This window comes from Amblyomma americanum, chromosome 7, assembly GCF_052857255.1.
Source record: "Amblyomma americanum isolate KBUSLIRL-KWMA chromosome 7, ASM5285725v1, whole genome shotgun sequence".
In the NCBI taxonomy this organism is placed as follows: Eukaryota; Metazoa; Arthropoda; class Arachnida; order Ixodida; family Ixodidae; genus Amblyomma; species Amblyomma americanum.
Window position 1 is genome coordinate 181,099,789 of NC_135503.1, and position 11,282 is coordinate 181,111,070.

Genomic DNA, 11,282 nt, shown 5'->3' on the forward strand with positions numbered 1-11,282 from the left:
GGCGCTCGTGTTGTCCATCTTAAGCGCTGTTTTCAAGACGAACTCACGTCAACAAGCCCAACTTTCTACGCTTGTGCATGCACTGCTTCATTACTTACATGTATCGACGCAAAGTCAAGATGGAAGCAACTCTCCACTCTTCTCGCGTGCTCGATCCGCCCTCGCTGGTGGCCTCACGAAGTCGCGCACGCCAAGTCGTTGCAACCCAAATCCGTCTTCGTAGCAAGCACCCCGAACTGAACACGTTCGCCACAGAGGGAAAAGTGGAAAAAGACACGATAAGACTCGAAGCAACTACAGGCAGCAGGCAAACGTCCGTGCAAACGACGAATTGTGCCTGACATGAAGGAATATTGTGCCCAAAATCCTAACATACTGCGTCTACGGCGGCCATTCAGGCCATGCCGCCGGCAAAGATTGCCTTCGGCTTCGGCTTCCAATGCCACCAAAATCCAGCTTCTTCGGTCACGTGACGGCGAAAGAAAAAGAGAGCAGGAAACGCTGTTGGGGCAGGCATGCCGGGTTGTTTTCAAGGCCATGTCGGCTCCTCGGCGCTCCCTCCCCGCAGTCTTTGCACAGGGGCAGAATGAACGGCGCCAAATATGCCTACTTTTTTGTGTGTGATTTAGTAAATTCCGCCAGCAACTGAGCAAAGGCCCTTGGCTGCCTTCGTGTCAGATGTCACGGCATTTTTTTGCCGCGACGGCTAGCTTTTTTAAATTGTCCCTAATTCGACTCCTCCATATCAACGGGGTCGTATAAACGAATCACGACTTGTTTTCTTCACATGTTTCGACAGAATTGTATTTTTCAGGTAAACGCAGCTTTACTCAAACCATGTGGATGGCTAAACCATGCTTACGTGTTTCGAAGAGACTCAAGCAGCTCCGGTCTTGTTTTTTTTTTTGGGGGGGGGGGGGAGGGAGGGGGTGGTGTTAAAGCCAGTGTGCGTGTGCTGTGTGTGTGCCTGAAAAAGAAAAAAAAACACTTGCTTGCCAGCCGCCTTCAAGACCAAATACTGGCACCGAGGTTGCTACGAAAGAAAAGGATCACTTCCGTTGCGCAACACCCACAGGGCAAGAATAGGGAGTGCGCGTTTGTTTTGCGACACAGGCGGTGGCATAGTCCCGAGAGAATTTTCAGCCCGAGGCGCACGCGGCTAAGCATGTGGATGCGCCTCAAGCAAAGCTGTCAAATGGGTCCGAGCACTAAACGCCAAAGAGAGAGAAAAAGTAGCCCAAATGTAGCCAAATGTGAAAATGACGTATCACGAAAATATCCCAAAATAATTTATTTTAATGAGCACAACAAAATAATCACTAAAAGGAGGGTTCCCATAACCGGTTTCAAGAGCTTCTAGCGCTCATTTTGTATTTCCATTTTCTTCTGAAAATCGCAGTCTCCATAATTCTCTTCATCTCGGTGCTGAAAGCGGACCATTTCGGTTCTAGCACTTCACCGCTGCGATGGGCTTATCTCCTCTATAAATTAATCACTCTTCCTCCGACTCCTACCTTTCTTTGCTTCAAACTTTACCTCTGTGCAACGGTGCGCTGCTTATGTTGTTTTTGAATAATTGAGGGACACTGGTGGCTCGGTACTACTTCTAGGAAAGCGCCGGCTCGATGTCATATGAGGAATTACAGTGAAAGAAAATTTCAGCGACAATTTTATTCTTATTGCAAAACGCATGCATACTCCCCCCGCCCTCGAAACACATATGTACAGAACATACAGTCGGGGACAAAAGTCTGGAGACCACATGTTCCTGAAACGAAGCCGATAGTTCTATTATTAGCCAGCGGCTGGAGACCGCACTTATTTATTGGTGGAGATGAAAGAACAAAAGTTTGACATTCACCTCCACAAGTGTGGCCTCCAGCCGCCGGCTAATAGACTTTTGTCCCCGACTGAACATCCACAAAAGGAACATGAACCAGAAAACGAGAAACACAGGTTAAATGCAATTACAACAACTGCAGTTCAATTGCAGTGCCATAGGGGCCCGAAGTTCTAAAGCAAATAACGCAACGCTTATAGGCACTGATCACGTGGGCGAGTGAAACTGCTTGGAAGCTAGCTAGCTTCTATAAGTCCTTTCTAACTAGCTCGAGTCTAATTAAAGTTAGATTTTCAGTTTATTTCACATATTAGCCTGCCATAAGCTTGAATAATCTAACATGGCTTAGGCTATCTGCCACCGTTCTGTGTTTTGTGACAAAAGTAGCGAATAGATTTATTTGGTGTAGTTGCAATCGTTTCAGTAAATGAAGTTCGGTTCGATATACGAATTCTATTATATATATGTGATTCCATGAAATGATGTCCAAGGTATACTTCCGGAATTTAGTGGCGCCACAAGGCCACGGTCGGAACTGGCTTTTAACGCTCCACCACGACAAAACTACCAATCTGCGCTATTAACAGCTTCAGCTTTGCACCATTAACCTACGATGTTCACAGCGTGCTCCGGCCAATAAAGATAGCAGCGTCAGAGAAATGGCCTAAATATTGCCATTTTCGGACATTATAATATATAGCTGCGTAATAAAAATACGCTTAGACAAGTGCTCATCATTTTTAAGTACCCTGAAATGTATCATTTCAAATAGTACTACGTGACGGTCTGACTCATCGTTGCTAAAAAAAGGTTTTCGATTTATTTTTATGTGAAATTAGTTATCGCCTAGCATATTGAAGAGGGCGCCTGGAAGCTAGTTGCCTGTGCCAAAGTTGGGAGAGGTGCTGCTGCGTTAAAACTGATTCCATGTTATTTGATGGCTTGTGCTTCAGCTGGGAGAATGCATGTGGGTATTCGAGAACTGGTGTTTAAAACGCTGTTTTAAATACAAAGACATCAGCCCGAAATTTTACGCAGTTAAATAACGCCCCCGCGGGCTTGCACGTAATAACACTGCCATTACTGGAAACGGTCTGTGAGTGTTTTAACGGGATATAATGGTGCCTGGGGAGCCCGTCTCAAATCTCGCTGCCTTGCTTCAGAAGAGTGCACCAATATTACGCATGACGAACCACAAAGCGCTCTCAGAGTGAAGGTTTGACGCAGCTATGCCGAAAAAAATTCGTGGCTGTTCTAAAACGCCCCATGCCATTGTGCAGAACCTGAATATATGCATAGCGGATACTGTATGTCCGGTGAAGGTGTCCAGATTGCCGCGTTATTTAAAGAACTCTGTAGTATTATCAAGTACGCGTGATAAGTTATCAAGCACGCAGGCTGATGTATAGCTTGAGCCAAGACTGTGTCACACGTGCCGCGTATCATGCCAGTCATGTGTCATGTGACCTTTCCGGTCTTTATAAGCCAGCAACACCCGGCAATAAACGTTCTTTGTTCTGCCACTACCCACCGGCTACGTTCAGTTACTTCAGTGGCGACGAGGATGGGATAGCTGACGATGGCAGCCAGGCCACCCGAGTTCGACGATACGACGGGTAGCTGGAGCAGTTACCGTGTTCGTTTGGAGGCCTTTTTTGAGGGCCACGGCATCACAGATCCGGGAAGAAAGCGTGCGCTTCTGGTGTCGGCCCTGAGCGACAACGTGGTTCGCGTGCTTCAAGGCCAGTGCCAGTCGGAATCGGTGAACAGCTTGAGCTACGAAATCGTCATACAGCACCTGGACAACCACTTCGATTTAAAAGCCAATGAGATTGCAGCAAGCTACGCATTCTTTATGCGGAACCAAGCGGAAGGCGAAAAGGTACGGGACTACATCACCGACTTGAGACGTCTCGCAAAGGACTGCAGTTTCGAAAAGTTTTTGGACCGCATGCTGCGGGATAGGATTGTCTGCGGAATCCGTGATGAACAAGCTCGACGACACATGTTGTCGCAGCAGAAGTTAAGCCTGGCGGAGGTAGAAGCGTTTTCTCAAGCGGCGGAAGCCGCAGAAACGAATGACCGGGCAATGCAAGAGAGGAGCTTCAACGACAACGGTGCTGCCAACTTCGTACAGAAGCACAGGAGGAATCCGCAGAAGTCCGGACGCGGGCATGGATCCACGCAGTGCGGAAGGTGTGGCTCGAACCATGGTTCGGAAGTGTGCAGACACAAGAAAGCGACGTGTCACAAGTGCGGCATGGAGGGTCACCTGGCAAGGATGTGCTCCAGCGGTCGCACTAACCGCTCAGGCACCTTTGCGGTGAAGGAGCTAGACGGCAGTGACGGAAGTAGCGAGGATATTCTCTACGCTTTGGAGGCTCACAACAACAGTAGGAACTTGTCCGCACGGCCATTTGAAAGGGATTTCATCTGGGAAGGCCGGAACCTGCGCATGCTGGTAGATACAGGGTCCACTATCAGCGTCATTCCAAGAAGGGTATTCGATAATAACCGCGAATGGTGGCCGCCACTGGAGAAGACTTCACTGCGCCTGACGTGCTTCCTGGGGCCGCTGCCGGTTCTTGGCCGAGTAGCCATGAAAGTCGAATGCAGTAAGACGCAAGTGGACAGCTCGCTGGTTGTAGTGGATTGCAACGGGCCTCTTTTGTGCGGCCAGAACACCATACAGGCCTTCCGTAAGGCTGGCCTGGCACTACTGGAAGAATGCGCGTCGCAGAACATACATGTAGTACACAGTGACGCCACGACGGCGAAACTTTTGACGGAATTTCCAGAAGTTTTCGAGCAGAGTTTGGGTTGCTGCAAGGGACCACCCGTGAAACTACACAAAAAAAGATGCCGCTCTACCACGCTTCCTCAAGGCTCGACCGGTGCCATACGCGCTTCGGGAAAAGGTGTCTGCAGAAATCGACCGCCAAGTACAGGAAGGGGTGCTTTCACCAGTGAGAGTTTCCGAGTGGGCTACGCCCGTCGTGCCCGTAGTGAAGCGAAACGGGGATATTAGGCTGTGTGGAGACTTCAAGTTAACCGTGAATCTGGCGACACACCTGGAACAGTATCCGTTGCCAAAAATTGAGGACATCTTCGCATCTCTGTACGGCGGAGAGGTGTTCACTACTTTGGATTTACGACACGCGTATAATCAACTTCCACTGGACGACGAAGCACGAAAAATGGCCGTGTTGAACACACACAAAGGGTTGTTTGCATACAACCGCCTCGCTTTCGGCATCGCATGTGCTCCAGCTTTGTTCCAGCGCCGCCTCGAATCCGTTCTGCAAGGTCTTCCTCGCCTCAAGGTGTACTTGGACGACATCATTATTGCTGAAAAGGAGAACGACGATTCAACTCTCCGGCAAGTCTTCGAGCGACTGCGCGACAACGGACTGAAGTTGAACCTTGACAAATGCAGGTTCCGCGAGAAGCAAGTTACGTTCTTGGGCCACAAGATCGACGCAACTGGCTTGCACCCCCCTCAAAATATGGAAGCCATCACCGCCGCACTAAGACCAGAGACGGTGAGCCAGCTAAAATCCTTTTTGGGTTTGATCACATATTACGCAAAGTTTTTGCCGAATCTTGCAACCACGTTGGCTCCACTCTATAGGCTGTTGGCGAAAGGAGCACGGTGGCAATGGGCAGCCGAGCACGAAAAATCATTTCAGGCAGCCAAGCGCGCTATGGGGGAAGCGGAACTTCTCGTCCACTACGACCCCGAAAAGCCGTTGCGGCTTGAATGCGACGCTTCACCAGTGGGGGTCGGCGCGGTGCTGTCACACCGAATCGGGAACAAGGACCACCCCATATCGTTCCGTTCGAGAGCTCTGACGCCGGCTGAGCGGAATTATTCGCAACTGGAAAAAGAAGCGTTGGCCTTGGTGTTCGGCGTTACCAAGTTTCGAGATCACTTGTTGGCAAATCATTTCACTCTCGTGACGGATCACAAGCCACTGACCGGGCTGTTTCACCGGGAACGGCCAATTCCGCACATGGCCGCGGGAAGAATCCAGCGCTGGGCCCTGTTGCTGTCGGCTTACCATTATGATCTCGAGTACCGCCCAGGACACCTAAATGCTAACGCAGACGCGCTCAGTCGCCTACCCTTGCCGGGCTTGGGTGAACAAGAAGGGCAAGAATCAATGGAATACGTACTTTATACACAGGGCCTAAATTCCATGGCCCTTTCCGCTCGGCAACTAGCGGACCTAAGCCGCTCGGACGATAAGCTTCAGCGGATCAGGGGGTGGATCTCACGCGGCTGGCCACGGCACTTATCGGCAGCACAGCAACACATGATGCCGTACTTTTCTCGCCGCCAGCCACGACCTGGTATACTGGGGCCATCGAGTAGTGTTGCCGGAGGCGGCGCAGCGATGCATGCTAAAGGAACTGCACAACAGTCACCCCGGTATCACAGCCATGAAGCGCACAGCTCGAGCGCTATTTTGGTATCCTGGACTAGATAGGGACATCGAATTGTTAGTTCAAAGTTGCCCTCAATGTGTTCAATGCTGGCCCATGCCAGCTGCTGAGGTTCCGTCTCCATGGCCAGCGAGCAACAAACCATGGTACAGGTTGCATGTGGATTTTGCAGGCCCCATCGATGGCTACCAAATTTTCGTTTTGGTTGACGCCGAGACAAAGTGGATGGAGGCCATACCTTTAAAGACCGCCACAGCAGAGACCACCATTCAAGTACTTGAGGGTATTTTCGCACGGTTTGGCCTACCATACTGCTTGGTATCTGATAACGGACCACAGTTCACAAGTGCCACCATGTCTAGATTCTTGCAGGAAAGCCATGTGAAACACGTCCGAACAGCCCCATACCATCCTCAGTCAAATGGGTTGGCGGAGCGGGCCGTGCGGACGGTAAAAGAAGGGCTTCGAAAGAATTCAGCAGGGACATTGCAAGAACGACTAATCAAGTTTTTATTCCGTTATAGAACGACACCTTTGGAGCGAGGGAAATCGCCAGCGGAACTGCTGTTTGGTTTCAGTCCCAGAACCAGGCTGACGGCTTCACTCACGGACATCAAGGTCACAGAAAATGATTCCGGTGAACCTGTGCCAGCAGTGACAAAATCAACACGTTATCAACCAGGAAAGCCTGTATGGTCGCGCCAGTTTCGGTCTTCTCGGAAATGGATGCCTGCGACTGTGGTGTCCACGACGGGAGCGCGCATGGTTACTCTAGAAACACAGGAGGGATCGCAGCGCCGCCACGTGGACCAACTCAGGCCTCGGCTCGACGTGGGGTCGTCCCCTAGCAAGCCGAGCCCAGTCCGGACCCCTGACGAAGCTCAAAGTAGCTCTGAGGAGGCAGAAGATCATCAAGGTACGGAGACACGGGAAGTCCGCTCTCAAGCTGAAGACCAACCACCACGTCGCTCGACACGCCCACGGAAGCCACCGGATCGTCTCACTTACTCCAGCTTAGGGGGAAGGGATGTAGTATTATCAAGTACGCGTGATAAGTTATCAAGCACGCAGGCTGATGTGTAGCTTGAGCCAAGACTGTGTCACACGTGCCGCGTATCATGCCAGTCATGTGTCATGTGACCTTTCCGGTCTTTATAAGCCAGCAACACCCGGCAATAAACGTTCTTTGTTCTGCCACTACCCACCGGCTACGTTCAGTTACTTCAAACTCAAATGGGCATCTTTGTTTTCCACATTTTAATTTGAAGCCTTTTCTTTAACGTTGAAATTTTTGATCGATATGTGGTAAGATTTGTTTCCAGGTCTGGACATTACCTTAGAGTCACTGTTAGTGCTCTCCAGCTCCCTCATTCATATTCTCCTAGCGATTAATTTCATGCCTGTGGATCGGACCTGCGGCCGTGCAAATATTTTGCGATCCCCAGCCAGTTGATAATAAATTTTACTCTCATCTAGTTTTGCTCCGAACCTTCTGTGCTCCGTGCTTATAATGGCGATACACCATGGCCCATTCTTCCCTAGGCCCTGAGATGTCCTCAGCAAATCGGAGGCTACTCAATGTCCCGATTGAACTCTATCTCCAGCTCTTATCCGAATCCATCGCTCTGAACGCATCTCGCAAAGGCGATGGACAGCAACGAAAAAAATTGCGTCGCGTCGATCTACTTTTAATTCGTGTTCACCACTTTTATGAAAATAAAGCAGTTTCTGCAACAAGGGCCAGCTTTGTTGAACTACATTTTGATACGCTTGAAGAGCGACTCAATGTGTTGGGGACGCTTTCGTGATTTAGTTCCTTGTAAAGTGGTTTCCACTGGCATCAACTTCGACGAGATTATGAAAAGCAAGAAAATATGCTTCAATATTAGTAGAAATAATCGTTACAAGACTACAGGTGTTAACAAGACGAAAAGCAGTCAATTAGACGAGAAAAAACTGCCTCATTTTCTTTTTCTGTGAAGCCGTGACATCACGGGAGTCATTTTTGGTCGCACAGGCTACCTTCCGCTGCGTACGCTGAAAAAGGTTGGCGATAAGCGGATTATGGAAAACGTATTGCCTTTCACCGCCGTAATCGAGCCCCAGAGGTTGCGGCCGCTAGGACGTTGGTGAAAATCGTATTGTGAAGAATAATATGGATAAAGGAACTGAAAGCTAATGAAACATGCAGCGAGACAAAGGAAAAAGCCACTAAGTAGGTACCAACTCGTCTGATACCCCCCGGAGTGGAGTACAGTTGAAAAAATCGGGAAAGGAGCTTCCATAAAAGCAGCACATTTCAAAAAGGCTGCATTCCAAGGTCATTCCAAGTCAGCATGCCAGCAATAGAAGCGGTGTTTTTCAGAGGCAAGGATAGGTGCACTGCTCATCCATGATTTTTCTCTCCTCCTAAAGCCCTTCTTTCTCTTTTCCTTCTTACTATACACGTTCCCACGTACCGCCATATTGCTGGCTGGACTGTTTTTTTGTACCTGGCGCTAAAATTCTTCGCGCCGGCGCTTTAAATTCCGGCGCTCGTAACTTCCTTCATTCACCCCTCTGCACCAGTAGCCCGAACAATGAACAACCCACACACCACGGAACGGCGACGAAGGCATTTTCCTCTCCCTGCCTAGCCACTGCCGCAGACAGCGCGCGACCGTCCGGAGTTTTGCTTCTCAAGAAGAATGCGAGTGTGTCGTTTAGGTTCAAGACATTTTAGTTGGAAAACAAGCTTTCCGGAAAAGATGGCTTACTGGTATCCGCAAGTGGTCAGTTGACAACTTGCAGAATTTGCAGTAACTTGCAGTAACACCCTCTGCAATATAGCACATATTTTTCAAACGAAAACCCTTGTTCAGATTTCCCCATTCTTGTTCGAAAAGGAAGAGGGAAGATGCTTTTTTATCTGCATGAGAGGGGAGTTGTTGAAAGGACACAATGAGTAGCCAAACATTCTATTCAATCCAAAATTTCCACTGACCCTATAGGGCGACAAGTTCCGTTCCTGTACCAGCACTAGTCTCTAGCTTATCCAATATAAATACTCGCTCTCTCTTTTTTTGTGTGCAAAGCATGGCTACGAACGCGAGGAGCAGGTCGAAACAGGTACAACTGTGCAACAGAGTACCCTTCAGCAACTGCCCTTTTCACATGTAAGCGAACCGCTCCCGAATCCCGCCGCCGCGGCGCATACACCCTCTCCAAGTGGCGAAGGAAGCTCCAGCGGCTGGAGCGGCGAGGTTCGGGTAAGTTGGAAATTTTCCCGGCGGCGACGCGGCAGCCCCGCATCTCATCCAATGACGGCTCGGCGTTGCCACGTGACCAGTAAAGGCATCGTGCAAGAAAGTATGCGCATAGACCAGTGTTTGTGTTTGTACGCCGCACGTACAAAATTTTGTTTAAGAAAAGAAATTATATAACGTGGTGTGGAATGCTTAAAACGCAAGATTTATATTTATTCAAATAAACAATGAAAATAAACGACACAATTGTGCCGATATATTACGCGTTTTTGTGTTTGCAGGGCACCAAAACGGCTTGCAAGCGCATATCTTTTGCCAGCAACATTGATTTTCGCAGCGGTTATACAAGAGTTAAACTTCTAGTTCACTGCAGTTGTGCTGTGGCTGGAATTCTAGCCACTGTAGCGGTGGGAAACACGCAGTGGCGACGAATGTGAACCGAAAGCTCGCGAAACGCTTCGCAGCGCCGGGCCGCTGTTCGCTCTATTCGCCGAATCGCTTGCATGTGAACCACCCTTTACACTAGATCTCGAAAGTTGGTGATAAACTGTGGGGCTTCGGGTTCACTGAGATTAAGGGTCGTCCCTCTCCTTTTATAAAAAGAACAAAATGGAAGGCGATTGACTCACATTCCCTCTTTTGGCAGAGCAGGAAATTAAAAGGCTGTATTCACGTGAGCCCCGCCGCGGTGGCTCAGTGGTTAGGGCGCTCGACTACTGATCCGGAGTTCCCGGGTTCGAACCCGACCACGGCGGCTGCGTTTTTATGGAGGAAAAACGCTAAGGCGCCCGTGTGCTGTGCGATGTCAGTGCACGTTAAAGATCCCCAGGTGGTCGAAATTATTCCGGAGCCCTCCACTACGGCACCTATTCTTCCTTTCTTGTTTCACTCCCTCCTTTATCCCTTCCCTTACGGCGCGGTTCACGTGTCCAAAGATATGAGACAGATACTGCGCCATTTCCTTTCCCCAAAAACCAATTATTATTATTATTCACGTGAAGAAGAATTTTCGGTTTCAACTATCAAAATTCCAGAAAAACTGACTTAAAAGAAGTTGCTTTCCGACAGACACCCTCGTTCACAGACTGGTTTTCACTTCATGCTCTACCCAGAACAGGGGTAGTGTGAAGAGAGATAAGTCAGTGGCCCTCCATTGTAACTTTTCAGAAATGGAGAGGGGTATCTTAATCTGTGCAAACCTGAACTCCAGACGGTTCTCATCACTTTTGGAAAACGGGAAAATGCCGCCTCGACGAGAGGCGGAACCGGTCTGGCCGGGCCAGCGGAGGCTGACGCGCTCGGAGCGCAATCGAAACACACTCCAAGTTGCCGCTGGTGTGGTCGAGGTGCGCCGAACGCGTCGGCGGTCAAACGCCGTTGGAGTGTAGAGGGTCTCGCCGTGGCCAACGTGACGTCGCCGTGCCGCGCGGGCGCGTAAAGCCCGGGATACATGCGACGTTTTTTCCGACGATGTTCGCGCGCAGAAAACGTCGCGGCGGCGCGACGCCCTGCCGGAGATACATGGAGCGAAAAAGCGGCAGCCCGCCGCCGCGTATCTCTCAGCGCGGAAGCAATATGATCAACAAGTGACAAATACTATTGAGCGGGGAGCTCATTGAGAGCAGCGACGGTGACTCCTTATTCAGAATAACGAAATTGTTCATTTAGACACCACTGTACTGATTGCAGCACGCGTGCATAGATACTACAAGGTTTTGCGCGCTCGAATGCATGCGGTCGCGTACCTTTCG

General features: G+C 49.7%; 2 protein-coding genes across 2 annotated transcripts; both read left to right on the top strand.

Annotated features, from left to right (window-relative positions):
- Nucleotides 1-3,419: 3,419 nt before the first annotated feature.
- Nucleotides 3,420-4,868, top strand: LOC144098230 (uncharacterized). The gene has a single exon (XM_077630723.1). The coding sequence runs from the start codon at nucleotides 3,420-3,422 to the stop codon at nucleotides 4,866-4,868; it is 1,449 nt and encodes a 482-aa protein (XP_077486849.1).
- A 169-nt stretch (nucleotides 4,869-5,037) lies between these two features.
- Nucleotides 5,038-7,369, top strand: LOC144098231 (uncharacterized). Its single transcript, XM_077630724.1, has 3 exons — nucleotides 5,038-5,381; nucleotides 6,057-6,182; nucleotides 6,811-7,369. The coding sequence occupies exons 1-3, from the start codon at nucleotides 5,038-5,040 to the stop codon at nucleotides 7,367-7,369; spliced, it is 1,029 nt and encodes a 342-aa protein (XP_077486850.1).
- The last annotated feature ends 3,913 nt before the right edge of the window (nucleotides 7,370-11,282 follow it).